Source organism: Homarus americanus, unplaced genomic scaffold (assembly GCF_018991925.1).
Source record: "Homarus americanus isolate GMGI-L3 unplaced genomic scaffold, GMGI_Hamer_2.0 scaffold31037, whole genome shotgun sequence".
Taxonomy (NCBI): domain Eukaryota; kingdom Metazoa; phylum Arthropoda; class Malacostraca; order Decapoda; family Nephropidae; genus Homarus; species Homarus americanus.
The window spans coordinates 23,268,181-23,282,992 of NW_024722227.1; the positions used below are offsets into that span (position 1 = coordinate 23,268,181).

The 14,812-nt window shown below is 40.3% G+C and overlaps 1 protein-coding gene across 1 annotated transcript in view; it reads right to left on the reverse strand.

Moving 5' to 3' along the window:
- The window catches only part of LOC121862646 (glycine receptor subunit alphaZ1-like), a 41,209-nt gene that overhangs the window by 5,008 nt on the left and 21,389 nt on the right, over window positions 1-14,812 (reverse strand). The window contains exon 3 of the mRNA XM_042360966.1: window positions 7,670-7,938. Within this exon, the coding sequence (XP_042216900.1) occupies window positions 7,670-7,938 (269 nt within the window). The remainder of the gene's footprint in view (window positions 1-7,669; window positions 7,939-14,812) is intronic.

A 14,812-nucleotide genomic window follows, 5' to 3' on the forward strand; every position in this document is an offset into this window, starting at 1 on the left:
AAAATTTCCAGGACAAACATCAACTTCCTCTGAACATCTCTTGAGTCTTACAAAAAATGCATCAAAAGATTCTCCATCAAGCTGCTTACATTGGAGGAGTTCTCTTCTTCTAAGTGTTTCGTTGCGCTGTCCCTTAACATGTTCCTGTAACTTGTGAAGCACGGCCTCTACAGTCAGAGTTGTCGTAGGAGGCACTTGAAGTGTGTGCTCGAGAGTACGTTGTGTCTCTAAGGACAAGCACATACGAAGCTGTATCATCTGTTTAGGCTGTGGTAAACTTGACAGGTCAACCATTGTTGCGTAGTCTTGCCAACGTCGACGCCATTCCTGAAATATCTGATAAGAAGCATCAGACTTCAGAGAGGGGGGCGTTTGTGCTGCAGCCTTTTGAGGAATTGTTGAACCGACTCTGGGAAATGAGGTACCAGTACCTCTAGTCGTATCAGCATTAGTAGTAGCAGAAGAATCTTGCCGAGTAGATCGTTGTGGGGAGGATAACAGTGAAATCAAAGCTTCAAATCTGGCTTGATCCTCTCTTCTTCTCAGGTCATCCTTACTTCTACGTATATCTTCTAGTTCTCTGCATCTTTGTTCATCTTCGTGGCGTCGTCTTTCAGACTCTCTCCTTGCAACATAGTCCTGGCGTCGAGAAGTTTCCATCCACATAACAAGTTGAAGGAGATCTTTGGACGCAGGCACCGCAGGAGAGCTTGCTCGCGACGAACGAGGAGATTCTGTGGGTGATTGGGCGTTATCACTGTGGGGAGCGTGGGGCCTGAGTGTGGGTGGGGAGAGATCTCCCAAACTTAAACTCATAACCCCATCGTCCAGGGTATCATTTTGATCCCTGTGAGACATGCCGACAGCTTCTGTACTCTATCTGTGCAAAAGACCGGGTTCAACCCCTCGTAATCTATGCACAGAATTACAGAAGTCTAAAGTAATACGCAAGAATTTAATATAAAGTGGGCATGTGAGTGCGTGTGTGTGTGTATGGTTCGTTGCCGGGAGGCTTGGCGTGCTGCCAGACGTAGAGGCAGCTGGGCGCAAGTCCCAACCGAACCGAAGTTGTCTTAATGCGCGCTGCTCAGTTACCCAGACTGCTGGACCCGGAGCTGCGAAGACCTGCCTCTTTTGCTGCATGTTTGAGCAGTCTGCAACTTTGTTGTGATAGGACACTCAATCCTAGTGATTGTACTTACTCAACATAGTGACGGTGTAATTACCATCACAGATTGTACGGAAAATTCCAACTTCTGGAAAACAAATATTTGGGCTCCCCAAATTTTGACTACTACCCGTGCGTCTACGTCCTGGATTGGCCAATCAGTGGTGCCCCACGGTGGCGTGATACATGCACGTTTACTGCGGTGCTCTGATTGGCTAACCGAACGTGGCGTGGTAGGTAGGCTGTTTCTACTCTCTAAGTCCTCTTCTTTCCTTTTTTCATCCCCCTCATGCACTCCGTTCTTTGAACGGGAGGCGGGACTTAGCGACACGGTCGATCCGGCAAGGGAACCTGTGATAGTGCAGGGCACCCCTTGTCCGGGGGTCACCGGTAGGTGGCAACTTTCTTAGACATAACTATAGTCACAGGTAACCTGGGTGCACAACCCTACGAGCCCAACGCCCGTCCAAGAGGGGGGGGCGGGGTCACTGCTCCCAGGCAGGAGCCCTGTGTTATAGGTAGGATTAGATGTAATCAAGAAGATGACAACAAGCATTAGAATAAAACATAGAGATAAGGGACACTCTATTGGAAGGGGAAAAGTGGCAGAAATCACTTACAACAAACTGCAAGTCCCACTAACTAGAATATTCAGCACCAATGAAGGTTTTAAAGTAATCTATAAAGATGACTTTGATTCAGATAAAATCCTTTCAAAAGAAGCAAGAGACATATTTTACAATGAAGGCCTTATTGTTGTCATGCCACCAGAACAAAAAGCAAAAAGATCAGTTTTCGTTCGTCAAGTCGACCAAGAGATCGGGAGGAAGACATCGGAAGACCTGAAAGATGAACAGGAACGACAAAACAGGTGGATGAAGATTGAAGAAGTCATTAAGATGAAAGACTATACTCATGTTTTTAAGATTACTTTTGAAGAAGTGTCAATGGCTGAGAAAGTTTTACAACAGGGCTTTCTAATATTCAACATGTCAGTCACACCACATCAAATAAAGAAGGAGACATTCATCAGTCTGCAAACTTGCTTCTCCTGCTACAAATATGAAGAACACACAACGAGAGACTGTCCGGAAAAAGAAAAAAAGTACTGCTCAGATTGTGCAGGCGACGACCATACCTACACTGAATGTAAGAATACACATGTTGGCTGTCTCAACTGTAAGAGAAACGGGAATGCATACATAGGACATAGGACGTTAGCAATGGCATGCCCAATAAAAAACACATGATAAAGTACAAGGAACAAGAAACAAGGAAAAAGGAACAAGACAAGAAGGATACGACATACGTCGAAATAGCAAAGAGAGCGGTCCAAGAGGCTCATAGACCAGAATCCACCATATTAAACCTGAGTGAGCCAATACATGATAAGGTAATGATTAGTATGATCCATGCACATTTGCACAATATCATTGCACCCGGATCATACAATGAGGAATTAAGGAAAATGTTTAAATTGAATAGCCTACCAGAGATGATATTTCCAGAGAATCCACAATCCGAAAAACTATTTCAGGCAACATATGCAAGCGAACTGAGAGAAAGACTACATCTAGACGAACAAAGGTTTGAGCAAGGAGCAACAGCTGATACACAAGGAACACAAGCGACTGATAGAGATCCCAGACAAATGACTAGAAGTGACAAAGAGAAGATAGAAATAACAAAAGGACAGACTATAAGACAAAGGAGTAGGAGGAGAGAAGATAAGATGGAAACTGATCACAATATACAACCTGAATCTGCTGAAGAAATTGGATTAAAAGTTATCACTACAACAAAACATGGAATCCCAACATCGAGACCAACAGGAGGGACAATAGTAAAAAACTGTGAAGGAGGGATATACAAGTGGACATATCAAGAAAAATCCCTAAGTGAAGATTATGTCTGGTCACTAATTACTACGGACAAACTAAAGATTACGACCAAAGACTTTAAAATAGTAGACCCGTCAGAGTTTAGAAGAGTCAGAAGCGGGAAACAGGATGATAGGTCTCCACTTCAACAGTCACAATCCAAGTATAAGAAATAATGGACAATAGACAAACAGTAAGAACTTTAAGAATAATACAACACAACGTAAGAAACTGGAAGACCGAGAGAATTAACCTAAGTAATATATATCAAGAAATTGACCCTGACATTATACTAATAAACAGTCACGGTGAGACAGAAAACAACAACATAAAACTCTTTAACTATTATGTAAACCAAAGAAATAAATCGGGCGAGAAAAATGACGGAGTAGCGATAGCGGTTAAAAGAAACTTAAAATTTAAACTAATTGATGACTTCCAGGATGAATTTCTAGCAATAAAAATAAATACAACTCAAGGAGACGTAATTATTGCTACTACTTATCTCCCACCGAGACGACCCTACTTACCTATAGAAGACCTATTAAAATTGGCTAACAATAGTCATCCGATGTACATCTTAGGAGACTTTAACGCCAGACATAGGATTTTTGACAATACAAATAATAACGTCGTGGGAAACGCCCTTAATCAATTAATAAATTTAGGGAAAATCAATCATCTGGGTCCTAACTTTCCAACCTGGAGAAATCACAATACACAATCGACACCAGACAAAATTTTTACCAACAACAAAGCCTTTTTCAATTACCATATAATACAGGGACCTCTTACAGGCAGTGACCATCTGCCAATTATACTAACACTGTCAACAAGCCCCATACAGATACCAATAAAAAAGAGACTGAAAATGAGTAAAACAGACTGGGACAGCTTCAAAGACGACTTCAGTAATCACCACTCGATTAACCTACAAGGGAAAACAACAGAAGATATAGACTCAGAAATGGACAGACTGCACTCAGCAATAAAAACATCTATAACCAAACACACTCCTACTTCACACTTTAGAACATTACCCAACAACAGACTACCAGAAGAAGTTAAATTAATCCAGACCTATTACAATGAAATAAACAGGTATATGGAAAGACACGGCAGTAACAGATGGCTTTATACGACACAGATAGCAATACAGATAAAATTAAGAGACGCATGTAAGGAAGCAAACAATAAAAAATGGAATGATATTATAATGGCGGCTGACATGACTAAAGATTCAAAAACATTTTGGACTTCCATAAACAAGATGATGGGGCACAACAAGCAAAAAACACCATACATTAAAGACCAAAAATGGAACAAAATTGCACGAGGAAAATGAACAAGAGTCAGCATTCAAAAGGGAATGGGTAAAAGTTTTAAAATATCAGATGAGGAAAATGAAGATTTTGATAGTGAACACGAAGAAAGGATAGAAGAAGAAATGGGAAGACAAATACATAGAATCACCCCAAAGAGGCAATATATAGACTATAACTTATTACCTAATAATCAAATAATAACCATGGGAGAAATGATGCACTGTCAAGAAATTTAAGGAAAAAAGCCCTGGGCTCCACAGGTATTACGAAATATGATCATGAATCTACCTGAAAACATTTTAAATACACTATTAAACATTTATAACGCATGTAATAACTGGTTACTTTCCAGACAAACTAAAATATGCTAAAATGATATTTATTCCTAAGGAGGGTAAGGACAATAAGGAAATATTAAACTACAGGCCAATATCTTTATTAGAAATTACCAGGAAACTATTGGAAAAAATATTAAATTCAAGACTTATAGCCTTTTTAACACAACATGGGAAAACTAACAACAGACAACATGGATTTATGCCCAATAGAAATACCCTAACTGCAATAGCTACAATAACGGAAATACTTGCAATAGAAAAAAGCAAAGGTAACCAGATCAATATAATTTTAAGGGATGTTTCTAAGGCTTTTGATAAAGTTTGGCATTTAGGCTTGAAATATAAAATATTAAAACTGGGACTTAACGAATACTTGCTAAGAATATTGTGTAACTATTTAGATGATAGGAGAGCACAAATTCAAATTGGAAACTTTATGGGAACTATGTTTAATCTTGAGAGTGGAGTACCTCAAGGAAGATGCCTTTCTCCAACACTATATACAATATATACTTCAGACACACCTCAACCTACCCCCTTTAGCGAATATGTAATGTTTGCTGATGATATTACTCAAATAGTATCATACCCAGGAAAATCAACTCAATTATGGCACTCTACACGGTAAGAGCGATAAAAAACATAAATGATTTTGAGAAAAAATGGAAAATCAGGACAAATAAGAACAAATTCAAGATAATACCAATAGCCAAGATTAAAACAAGTCCAGTAATAGTGGACCAGGAACTATACCCATACGACACTGAAGGCAGGATGCTTGGATTAAAACTAACAAAAAGAGGATATATAACATACTTAAAAAATAAAGAACGACAGGCAAGAATAAGATTATCAAAAATAAAACGCTTTAAGAACCTTAGCATTAATAACAAAAGAAAGATTTATATTGCCCTTGTCAAATCAATTATGGACTACCCACCCATCCCATTGAACACCCTTAGTAAAACGTGCATTAAAAGGTTACAAACAGTACAAAATATAGCCCTCAGATTTATATATAACATAAAATATACAGACCACATCAATAATGAACAGCTACACAAGAGAGCAAACCTCTTAGCAACCAATGTAGATATACACAACAAAGCTGTAAATATTTGGAAAAAAGTGACTGAACTTAACACAGAAACATATCAAAACTGGATAGATAATATAGACAACGAAGAATTCCAAGAACACATTTGGTTTAAATCAGCCAGGAAGAAAGTAATTGAACCATCTCCTGTCCCAATATACATATAAAACATTAATAGAGAGAATAAAAGATGAGAGTGACCAACCAGCTCCACTAAGAACCTGGCAGGCCTCTCCATACAGTGTACTTTTAGACTAACATAACTAACATATAACTAACACCTCAAAAAAAAAAAAAAAATGTGACTACCCTCCCAGTTACACAAGGACCTGGGCGGGCTCACTAACTCCAACAATAATAAAAATAATAATAATAAGCAGCATTATATAAATAAACCAATATTAATACAAAGGTCTGACGACCCAAGGGAGCAGAACAAAGACAAAACACCAATAAGAAAGATGAAGCGACCTGGTTGAGCCCAGATTCTTTCTACTCCTACTGTATTTCAGTTTCACCACTTTTCCTTCAATCCCTAATAATCTTCTTTCACCTCTTAACTAAAGACTTCGTATCGTATCAGTTACCCAATGACCGTAGGCGGGAGGGGACCTACTGCTGGGCCGCTCCCTCAGTCATCTGACTGCAGTTTGCAAAGACAATTCTGATTAAAATACACAACACAGCACTTCACAGAACACTTCACTTCACAGCACAGCACTGTACACAGCATAGCACTTCACAACACTGTAAGTCCTGAGGCTTGTAGTCTGGCTGTAAATCCTTGGCGAAGCTGAAGATGAGACGCCATTAACACAGTCCGGCGGGAAAGCTAAGTTCACTCTGAATCTCACTGAGAAATCTCACTGCGCCATCTATGTTTGTCTTTGATACCCCCAAAATGTTCTACACTACTGAGGGTATACACAAACACTTGTTATCTTGAAAATAGGTTCTTATTCTCGTACGGGAGATATACAGAGGAAACAAATAGACGTGGGCTTCCACACCATAAGGACTAGCGATCTCAACTCTCTGTATCACTCCGCGCTGGCATGTACAGGTGCCAGCATTCACAAGCTGCATACATAATATGTAAATATGATAATTCACATACATAACATGGTGCATAATAAAGGGAATTATTACATAGGATTAATACCTGTTCTGTAATACTTTACTATACATAATTAATAGAGTAATATAAGAATACACAGCTTAAGGTACTACTTCGCGTCCATATTATACATACAGTCCCCTCAAAAAGTCCGCGTCTCTTTCTGAACGAGTCAATATCGACACTAAATTGAAATTGAAATTGAAATTGAAATTGAAACATTTTATTGACAATAAAAAACTATTACATCAAAAGGACAGGATAGTACAGTGTATATAACTCCCGCCCTTCACCTCTGCCATCCCCTTCTGGGGCTTACAAAAGTTATAAATATTATAACAATACAATAATTATTTTTACACCAATAAAATAGTTCATTTTGACATGAACACTGTACTACATTAATATGATTTCAATTTGTGATATGGAATCCATTACAAAACAGAGAGTGAGACGATCATGAATAGGTTATTTTTAAAAATAAATTAATAGAAATAGTGAGTGAAACTATTGTGCTTAGCTGAAAATCAGATACAAAATGAAATATAGCGAATAGAACTTCCGTATTTACCCAAATGTTGGTATCAAGTTACAGAGGAATGTGTAAGAATTGTATTTATTTAAGACACTGAAACATAATGAAGATGTAAAACACAATGTATTTTCAGTGAAAATACATAGAACAAAAGAAAACAGGGGGAAGGGTCGGCCCAGAAGGACCCCACTGCGTCACACCAACACTCACCTGTAGTGTTGTGCCCTGAGCCTCCTGAATGCTCCTCACAGTGAAGTTATCCACCAGGTGTGAGGGTAGAGCCTCGGCCCCCAGGTACCTCACTAGTGTACTGTCCTCGTGTACCGTTATGTACTCGCCCAATTCTCGGCCGAAGAGGAGCCTGACGAAGCAATGCTGGGAGTCGAACGGATAGTGGTAGATGTCGAAGTAACAGTCGAACACGCCGCTGATGTGTTGTGTTTCTACCAACATAGCCGCCTCCCCAGAGTACATAGTGTCTGTGGAATAAACACTGTGTTAAAGACTGTTGGAGGCTATTCTAGACTGTTAGAGACTATATAGTTAAACAAATTTTCGCCTTTCCTGATCTTATTGATGGATGTATTGCGCGTATGTTATGTTATTTATTGATGCCTCTTAACACAGTCAATAATAATCAGCTCTTGAACACTGTTGTATATCTTACAATCACTCTCTTGTGTTCACACAAAGAATAATAATTTAACCATCTATCTTTAGTGTTTAGTATCATAAAAGCTGTCAAAGGAAAGTTGAAAGTTTATGAGCATTTTCCTAATGTTACAAGTAGCATAAATCTCGTTCAGACTCTAATATGTAAAAATTAATGCATAAACTTATTACCACACACACACACACACCTACCATCATTCTCCACCACTGTGTCTAAACTGAGAACACTGGACAAGAAAGTACACACACAAAAAAGCATTAATCTCCCCACCCACGTCAACATTTCAACCAGGCAGAAAACCAAGAACTTCCCCCAATAGCAACCATCATCACCACTAACTCCCGCCAACCTTCCTTCTCTAATTAATGAACCAACTCCTCTGAACTTCTTTGTGCCTGTAGCCACTGTTTTGATAATATTAATTCACTCTCTGTCTGAATTTGCGTGAGTCAAGATTTGTTGTGGTTTGACCGAGTTTCGAATTAATGGCTATAATTTAACTTCTTTTGTTTGTGTGTCTGTCTGAGTGATGATGTGGGTCGTTTTGATGGAAAGTGTGTGTAGGTGGGTGGGTGACTTTACGTGTTTATGTTCGACTATAAAACAAAGGTAACTGGATCTGAATAGCTAGGTATTATGTTGATTTAAGTGAGTCTTGATGTGATACAGCATCTGTCTCTCTTTGCTGAATGTGTTGTTTTTGTTATATTGAATTATATATTGATACCATTTATTTTCCTCTCTGTTGTATTGTTGTATTTTGTGTATATTAAAGTGTTCTTGTCTTTTTTCTTGCTGTTGTATTATTTCATTGGATTTGTATATACAAAATTGATGTTTTTATTTTGCTTCTTCTTTCGTATTTCCTTGGAATTATATTATTGTAGGAATTTGCATCAATATATTTTCAGTAAACTCTTCCCACCTCCCGAGTGAGGAGAATAGCAGATACAACTATCATTGCACATAACTGTCTCTCGGTAATCAGTTTTTCACGAATTTTCATTGACCTCGGAGTGACTGGCGTATATGTGTGTGTGTGTGTGTGTGTGTGTGAGAGAGTGATACGCCCCTGTCTCCGATTACCCAGCCTACTGTTTGACCGTTTTATGTAATCCACGATTGTTTTTATGTACTTGTTCATTTACGTTTAACGACTGAAATATAAGGACAGGGGTATTACAGATTATCTGTTGAGGTCCTTTTTAAATCTCTCTCTCTCTCTCTCTCTCTCTCTCTCTCTCTCTCTCTCTCTCTCTCTCTCTCTCTCTCTCTCTCTCTCTATATCTATATATATATATATATATATATATATATATATATATATATATATATATATATATATATATATATATGTCATCTGTTGGAAAAGCTATCATGAACCAGAGCTGCGGTTAATAAAGCAATGTCTCCTCTAGGAAGGTTGTATGCATAGTATTTTCCTTTCAACACATAAGGACAGTGCTGTCTTTTTTAAGGGGGTCGATTGTGATATTCTGAAAATTTTTAACTAAAATTACTGATCTGACGAACAGGGAACATAGGTAGGCATGGAGACCTAAAACAAAGCATTCACACTGCGCACCAAAGCAGCCAAAGGCCAAAGAAAATTAAATGTACTTTTTCAAATTAATTCATACACTATTGACGAAGTTAAAAGCCAGCTATAATATTAACAAAAGTTATCTTGGATAGTTTTCAATTTCAAAATTTGTACGTGTGTCCTTAGGAAATAATTAAATTACAAAAGAGAATGGCGCCATGCATTCACGAATTATTAACATAATTACTGGAAAGCCGTAAAAGACGTTCGTGTCAGGAATTAAAAAACGAAAATAAATATTAAAATAATATTAGTCTTTCCCACCAAAAAATAAAGGACAGAAAGGGGATATTCTAAGAATTTAAAAGTAACTAGTTCTGCGGGCGGCAGGCATGCTCAAAGGCACGAGAATAGTCACTCTTTGTTTTTCACCCACGGCAAGCAGACGTGTCCCCACTCTCTCGCCGACGGAACTCCCTATGTGACCACATTACTTGTAGGCGTTTTAGTAGTGATGGGTTGTCAGACCACAGCTTACATCTCAGAAACAGTCCAGACTTGACCCGACATTAGGGGGGTCAAGTGTAAGGGTAAGCCTCGCAGCTGCCCAAGGGTTATAAATCAACTAGCTCCCCTTCCCATGTCACACGGCCCCAACAAACATGTAAGAAGGCACCTGCCCACTCTCTCCCAATATACACAATAACCTACATCCCAGAAGAAGTCCAGACCTGACCTCACATTAGCCAGGTCAAATATAACCCTCGCAACCCAAGTCAAGGGGCCACAAATCAACCAGGGCCTCTCATGTCACACGGCCCCATCTGCAGATTTCTCCAGAATATACAACTTATAGTCTCTGAAAAAGTCCAGACCTGACCCTACATTAGCGAGGGCAAATGTAAGGAGACCCTTCGCCGCCCCCTCCCCCCCGATCAGCTCAACCTGACGGCTCGTCTCCCAATATATAGGACGTCCTAGTCCTCCCTTTGCCGAGAGACAGAGAGAGAGACAGAGAGAGAGTGTGTCTTGTAACCAAGAAGGGCCAGCTACCACTTCCCCAGCCCTGCTCGAGAGACGTCAGGGGCCGGAGGCAAGCCGCCTCCGGTCGCCTCCGGTCAGGAGCGAGTTGCCCTCGACACACCGGTGCCCAGCTAAGCAGTCTCCCATAGAGACAACCCAGGACTACCTGCTAGGCCTCCCCTAGGTCACGTGAGTTTTTGTCAGAGCTTTCCATGGGATGAGTTACTTACGTGGGAAGTGTATTCATTTCATGTTCGTGTCCGAGAATCAGTGTCTAGTAACGTAATATGATGTCCTAGTAACGTAAACATAATGTCCTAGTAACTTCAATAGAAGGTGTTATTAATGTGTCCATGTCATGTTCGTAATTAATAAAGAGTTGTAACGAAGCGGTGTTTGAGAAGTCGCCCTTAAGACGTAATAGATGTGTATTGACTTATAAGATACGATAAGTGTAAATATCTATCACGGCCATGCTGCCAAAGTCTTCCTCTCTTTTATACTCTTATACTATCAATATTCTACCAATATGTAATCTTCTTCTTGTGTGTATTCGTAACATTACAATGGTGGCAGCGAACTATACGTTACCCCACGCCTTCCTCGTCATGTTATAGGTGACAGCGAACTATACGTTAATCCACGCCCTCCTCGCTTAGTCATTACAATGGTGGCAGCGCACTTAACGTAAAACTCACGCCTCTTCCCTTGTGGTAACAGTATACTTAACCTAAACTCACGCCCTTCCCTCAGTTAGCCATAACACCTGGCTCGTTGTTTAAGTATTGTCTAAATTGTAATAAGTATTTCCTGTATAATAAGCGTGAAAAGTGTCCTAGTGTGTCACCTTACAGCTCAAGCAATCGTCTTCCGTTGGTAGTATGTAATTTTTACTAGAAATATGCTCAGTGCTTAATATAATTCTCAGTGTCCCCCAACGTTCTGTGAAGTTCTCAGCATCCCAAGTGCATTTTAATTGTTGGTCAGTGTTAAATGTAATTGTGTTTTAGTGATAAAGCTGTGTCTATACTAACTGTTATAACCTAACATGTCTTACATCCTACATCCTCCTCCTTGTCCTAATCCTCACCTCACCCTCCATCCCTTCCCCCCACCCCCCCATCCCGCCTCGCCCGCCCCCCCCCTCACCCCCACCCACACACCTGAATAAGACTCCCACGCTCCCCGCCCCCTCCAGTGACCACCACAATGTTTTCCTCCTGTTAGTACTTCGAAATGGTGGTTAGTACACTTAATATTGCGATAATTACGAGCTTCACTCAGTGTGTTTTTATGCTAGTATGATTTGTAATGTACTCTTTGACGCGTAGTGATAAATAATATTCAATGTAGTGAGCAGAGCTTCACTCCCTAACCCAGCTAATGAGAATATTGTCGTTACGGAAACTATAGTTGCCAAACATTGACAAGCAAAACAAAGTAAATATTTGTTTTTCTTTACGGTTACACTTCAACTAATCCATGATCCCTTCGGATTGTTTCTGTCAAATGTCACAAACAGTACCACCCATGGCTGCCGGAATCCAACCACAGCACATATAAGCAGAGAAGAAAAGCGTGATGAATCAGCACCACACCCGCCACACACCCCCACTTCTTTCAAGTCCTACCTGGTCTAGGATTAAGAAGATTTTTATATTTTTCTACTCTAGAAATTAAGGAGTATGGAATGCAGCGCCACACAACGAACCCTGGTGAGCCCAGCCAGGGAGGATTCACCACTGTGGAAGGTGTAAGACAGGACGGTCTTTGGTCTCGCACTCACGTACAGAGGGCGAGCCTGGTCCTGGAACCTGCCTTACAGTCAACCTAAGGACGACAGCCCAAGCAGTGGACCGGCTTTCATCGGCCAGGAGGCCGACGGCAAATGAACAGAAAATCGTCTGGAATATGTTGAAAATGATGATGTTGCAGGAAGAAATACAGATGGAGCAAGAAAAATTCATCTGGAATATGACGGAAAACGAAGATGTATAAAGAAACGCAGATGAACAGAAAATCGCAAAAAAAAAAAAAACAAAACAAAACACAAAAAAACCACAAAAAACCAAACCAAAAACCTCTGGAATATTATAGAAACCAGGAGAAAGTGAGAAGAAGTCAGAAGTGGTGACGACCTACAAGTCGGTATTGAAGAAAAGCGTGCTATGTAAGACAGAAGACGCTGTGCTGACATCAGAAGAAAATCCATTATAAAAGGTGGATAATCAGAAGGACCAACAGACACCCTGTTGTGCTCCGCATACCTTATTTCAGATACCAGCTGGACGGAGGACTTGAGCCATGCTGGACCCAACAAATATTGCTGATGTTGTTGATGTTTAGCGATAGCAATAAAAGATATAACACCCTAACATGTGAAGTAGGAGCATTTTTTTTTATGTACTTTGAAGTATTTCATTCTCTGATTTTTTTGTTAACATGTACTACAAGAATGTTTTTTAAGATTGATCACTTGCTATGAGTTCATTTTGATCCAATGTTTTTGTACCAAATGCAATGTTGTAGACATACTACTGAGGCGGGACAATTATTATTTTGACACGGCCTGGTTAGGCAATGTAACCCACCTGTGTTTGTTTGTAGAATGTGATTTGCAAGTTTGCCTCGGACACTATATGAATACTTGACCGGATCTTTAGATCTCTCTATGTTCACTTATTGTGTAAAAGTATTTTTTTTTCTCCTGTCATAGAAGCTTTTAATCTTGGCGGGAGGCATAGTAAGCTTTGTCAGATCAAACTATACCAGTAGAAAAACATACATCTCTAGTGTCATAATTTGTAAATGTAAGGATGCATTATCGCCTCAGGGACTATATTAGATACTGCACATGATGTTACTGTCTACTTTAAATGTGTCATCGGTTCTCCTGAGCATGGCTTTGAATGTGGCAGGAGGTGTAGTGATGGGTTGTCAGACCACAGCTTACATCTCGAAAACAGTCAGACTTGTTGACCCAGTAGGGGTCAAGTGTAAGGTAGCTCGCAGCTGCCCAAGGGTTATAAATCAACTAGCTCCCCTTCCCATGTCTACGGCCCAGCAAACTTGTAGAGAGGCACCTGCCCTCTCTCCCAGCCTGCACAATAACCTACATCCCAGAAGAAGTCCAGACCTGACCTCACATTAGCAGGTCAAATGCCAACCCTACTTGGCCCCAAGTCAAGGGGCCTAAAATCAACCAGGGCCTCTCATGTCTGCGGCCCCCCATCTGAAGATTTCTCCAGAATATACAACTTATAGTCTCTGAAAAAGTCCAGACCTGACCTACATTGAGGGCCGTCTTAAGGGAGACCGCCGCCGCCCCACCCCGATCAGCTCAGCCTGACGGCTCGTCTCCCAATATATAGGATACTAGTCCTCCCTCTGCCGAAGACAGAGAGAAACAGAAATTGTGTCTTATAATAACCAGAAGGGACGCTACCGTCCCCAGTCCTGCTCAAGAAGTCAGGGGGCCGGAGGCAAGCCGCCTCGGTCGCCTCCAGTCAGGAGCAGGTGCCCCTCGACTCGGTGTCGCAGTCTCCCATAGAGACAACCCAGGACCACCTGCTAGAGGCCTCCCCTGGGTCGTGAGGTTTTGTCAAAACTTTCCATGGGATGAGTTACTTACGTGGGAAGTGTATTCATTCATGTTCGTGTCCGAAATCAGTGTCTAGTAACGTAATATGATGTCTAGTAACTCAATAGAAGGTGTTATTAATGTGTCCATGTCATGTTCGTAATTAATAAGAGTTGTAACGAAGCGGTGTTTGAAGTCATATAAGACGTAATAGATGTGTATTGACTTATAGATACGATAAGTGTAAATATCTATCACAGCCACGCTACAAGAATCTTCCTCTCTTTTATACTCTTCCTTGCACTATCAATATTCTACCTATATATAGAACCTGCCTTACAGTCATCTAAGAGACGACAGCCCAAGCAGTGACAAGCCATCCCGGCCTGAGGGCAAACGGCAGATGAACAGAAAACGTCTGGAATATGAAATGATGATGTTAGAGAAGAAATACAGATGGAGCAGAAAATTCATCTGAATATGACGGAAAACGAAGATGTATAAAGAAACGCAGATGAACAGAAAAATCGTCTG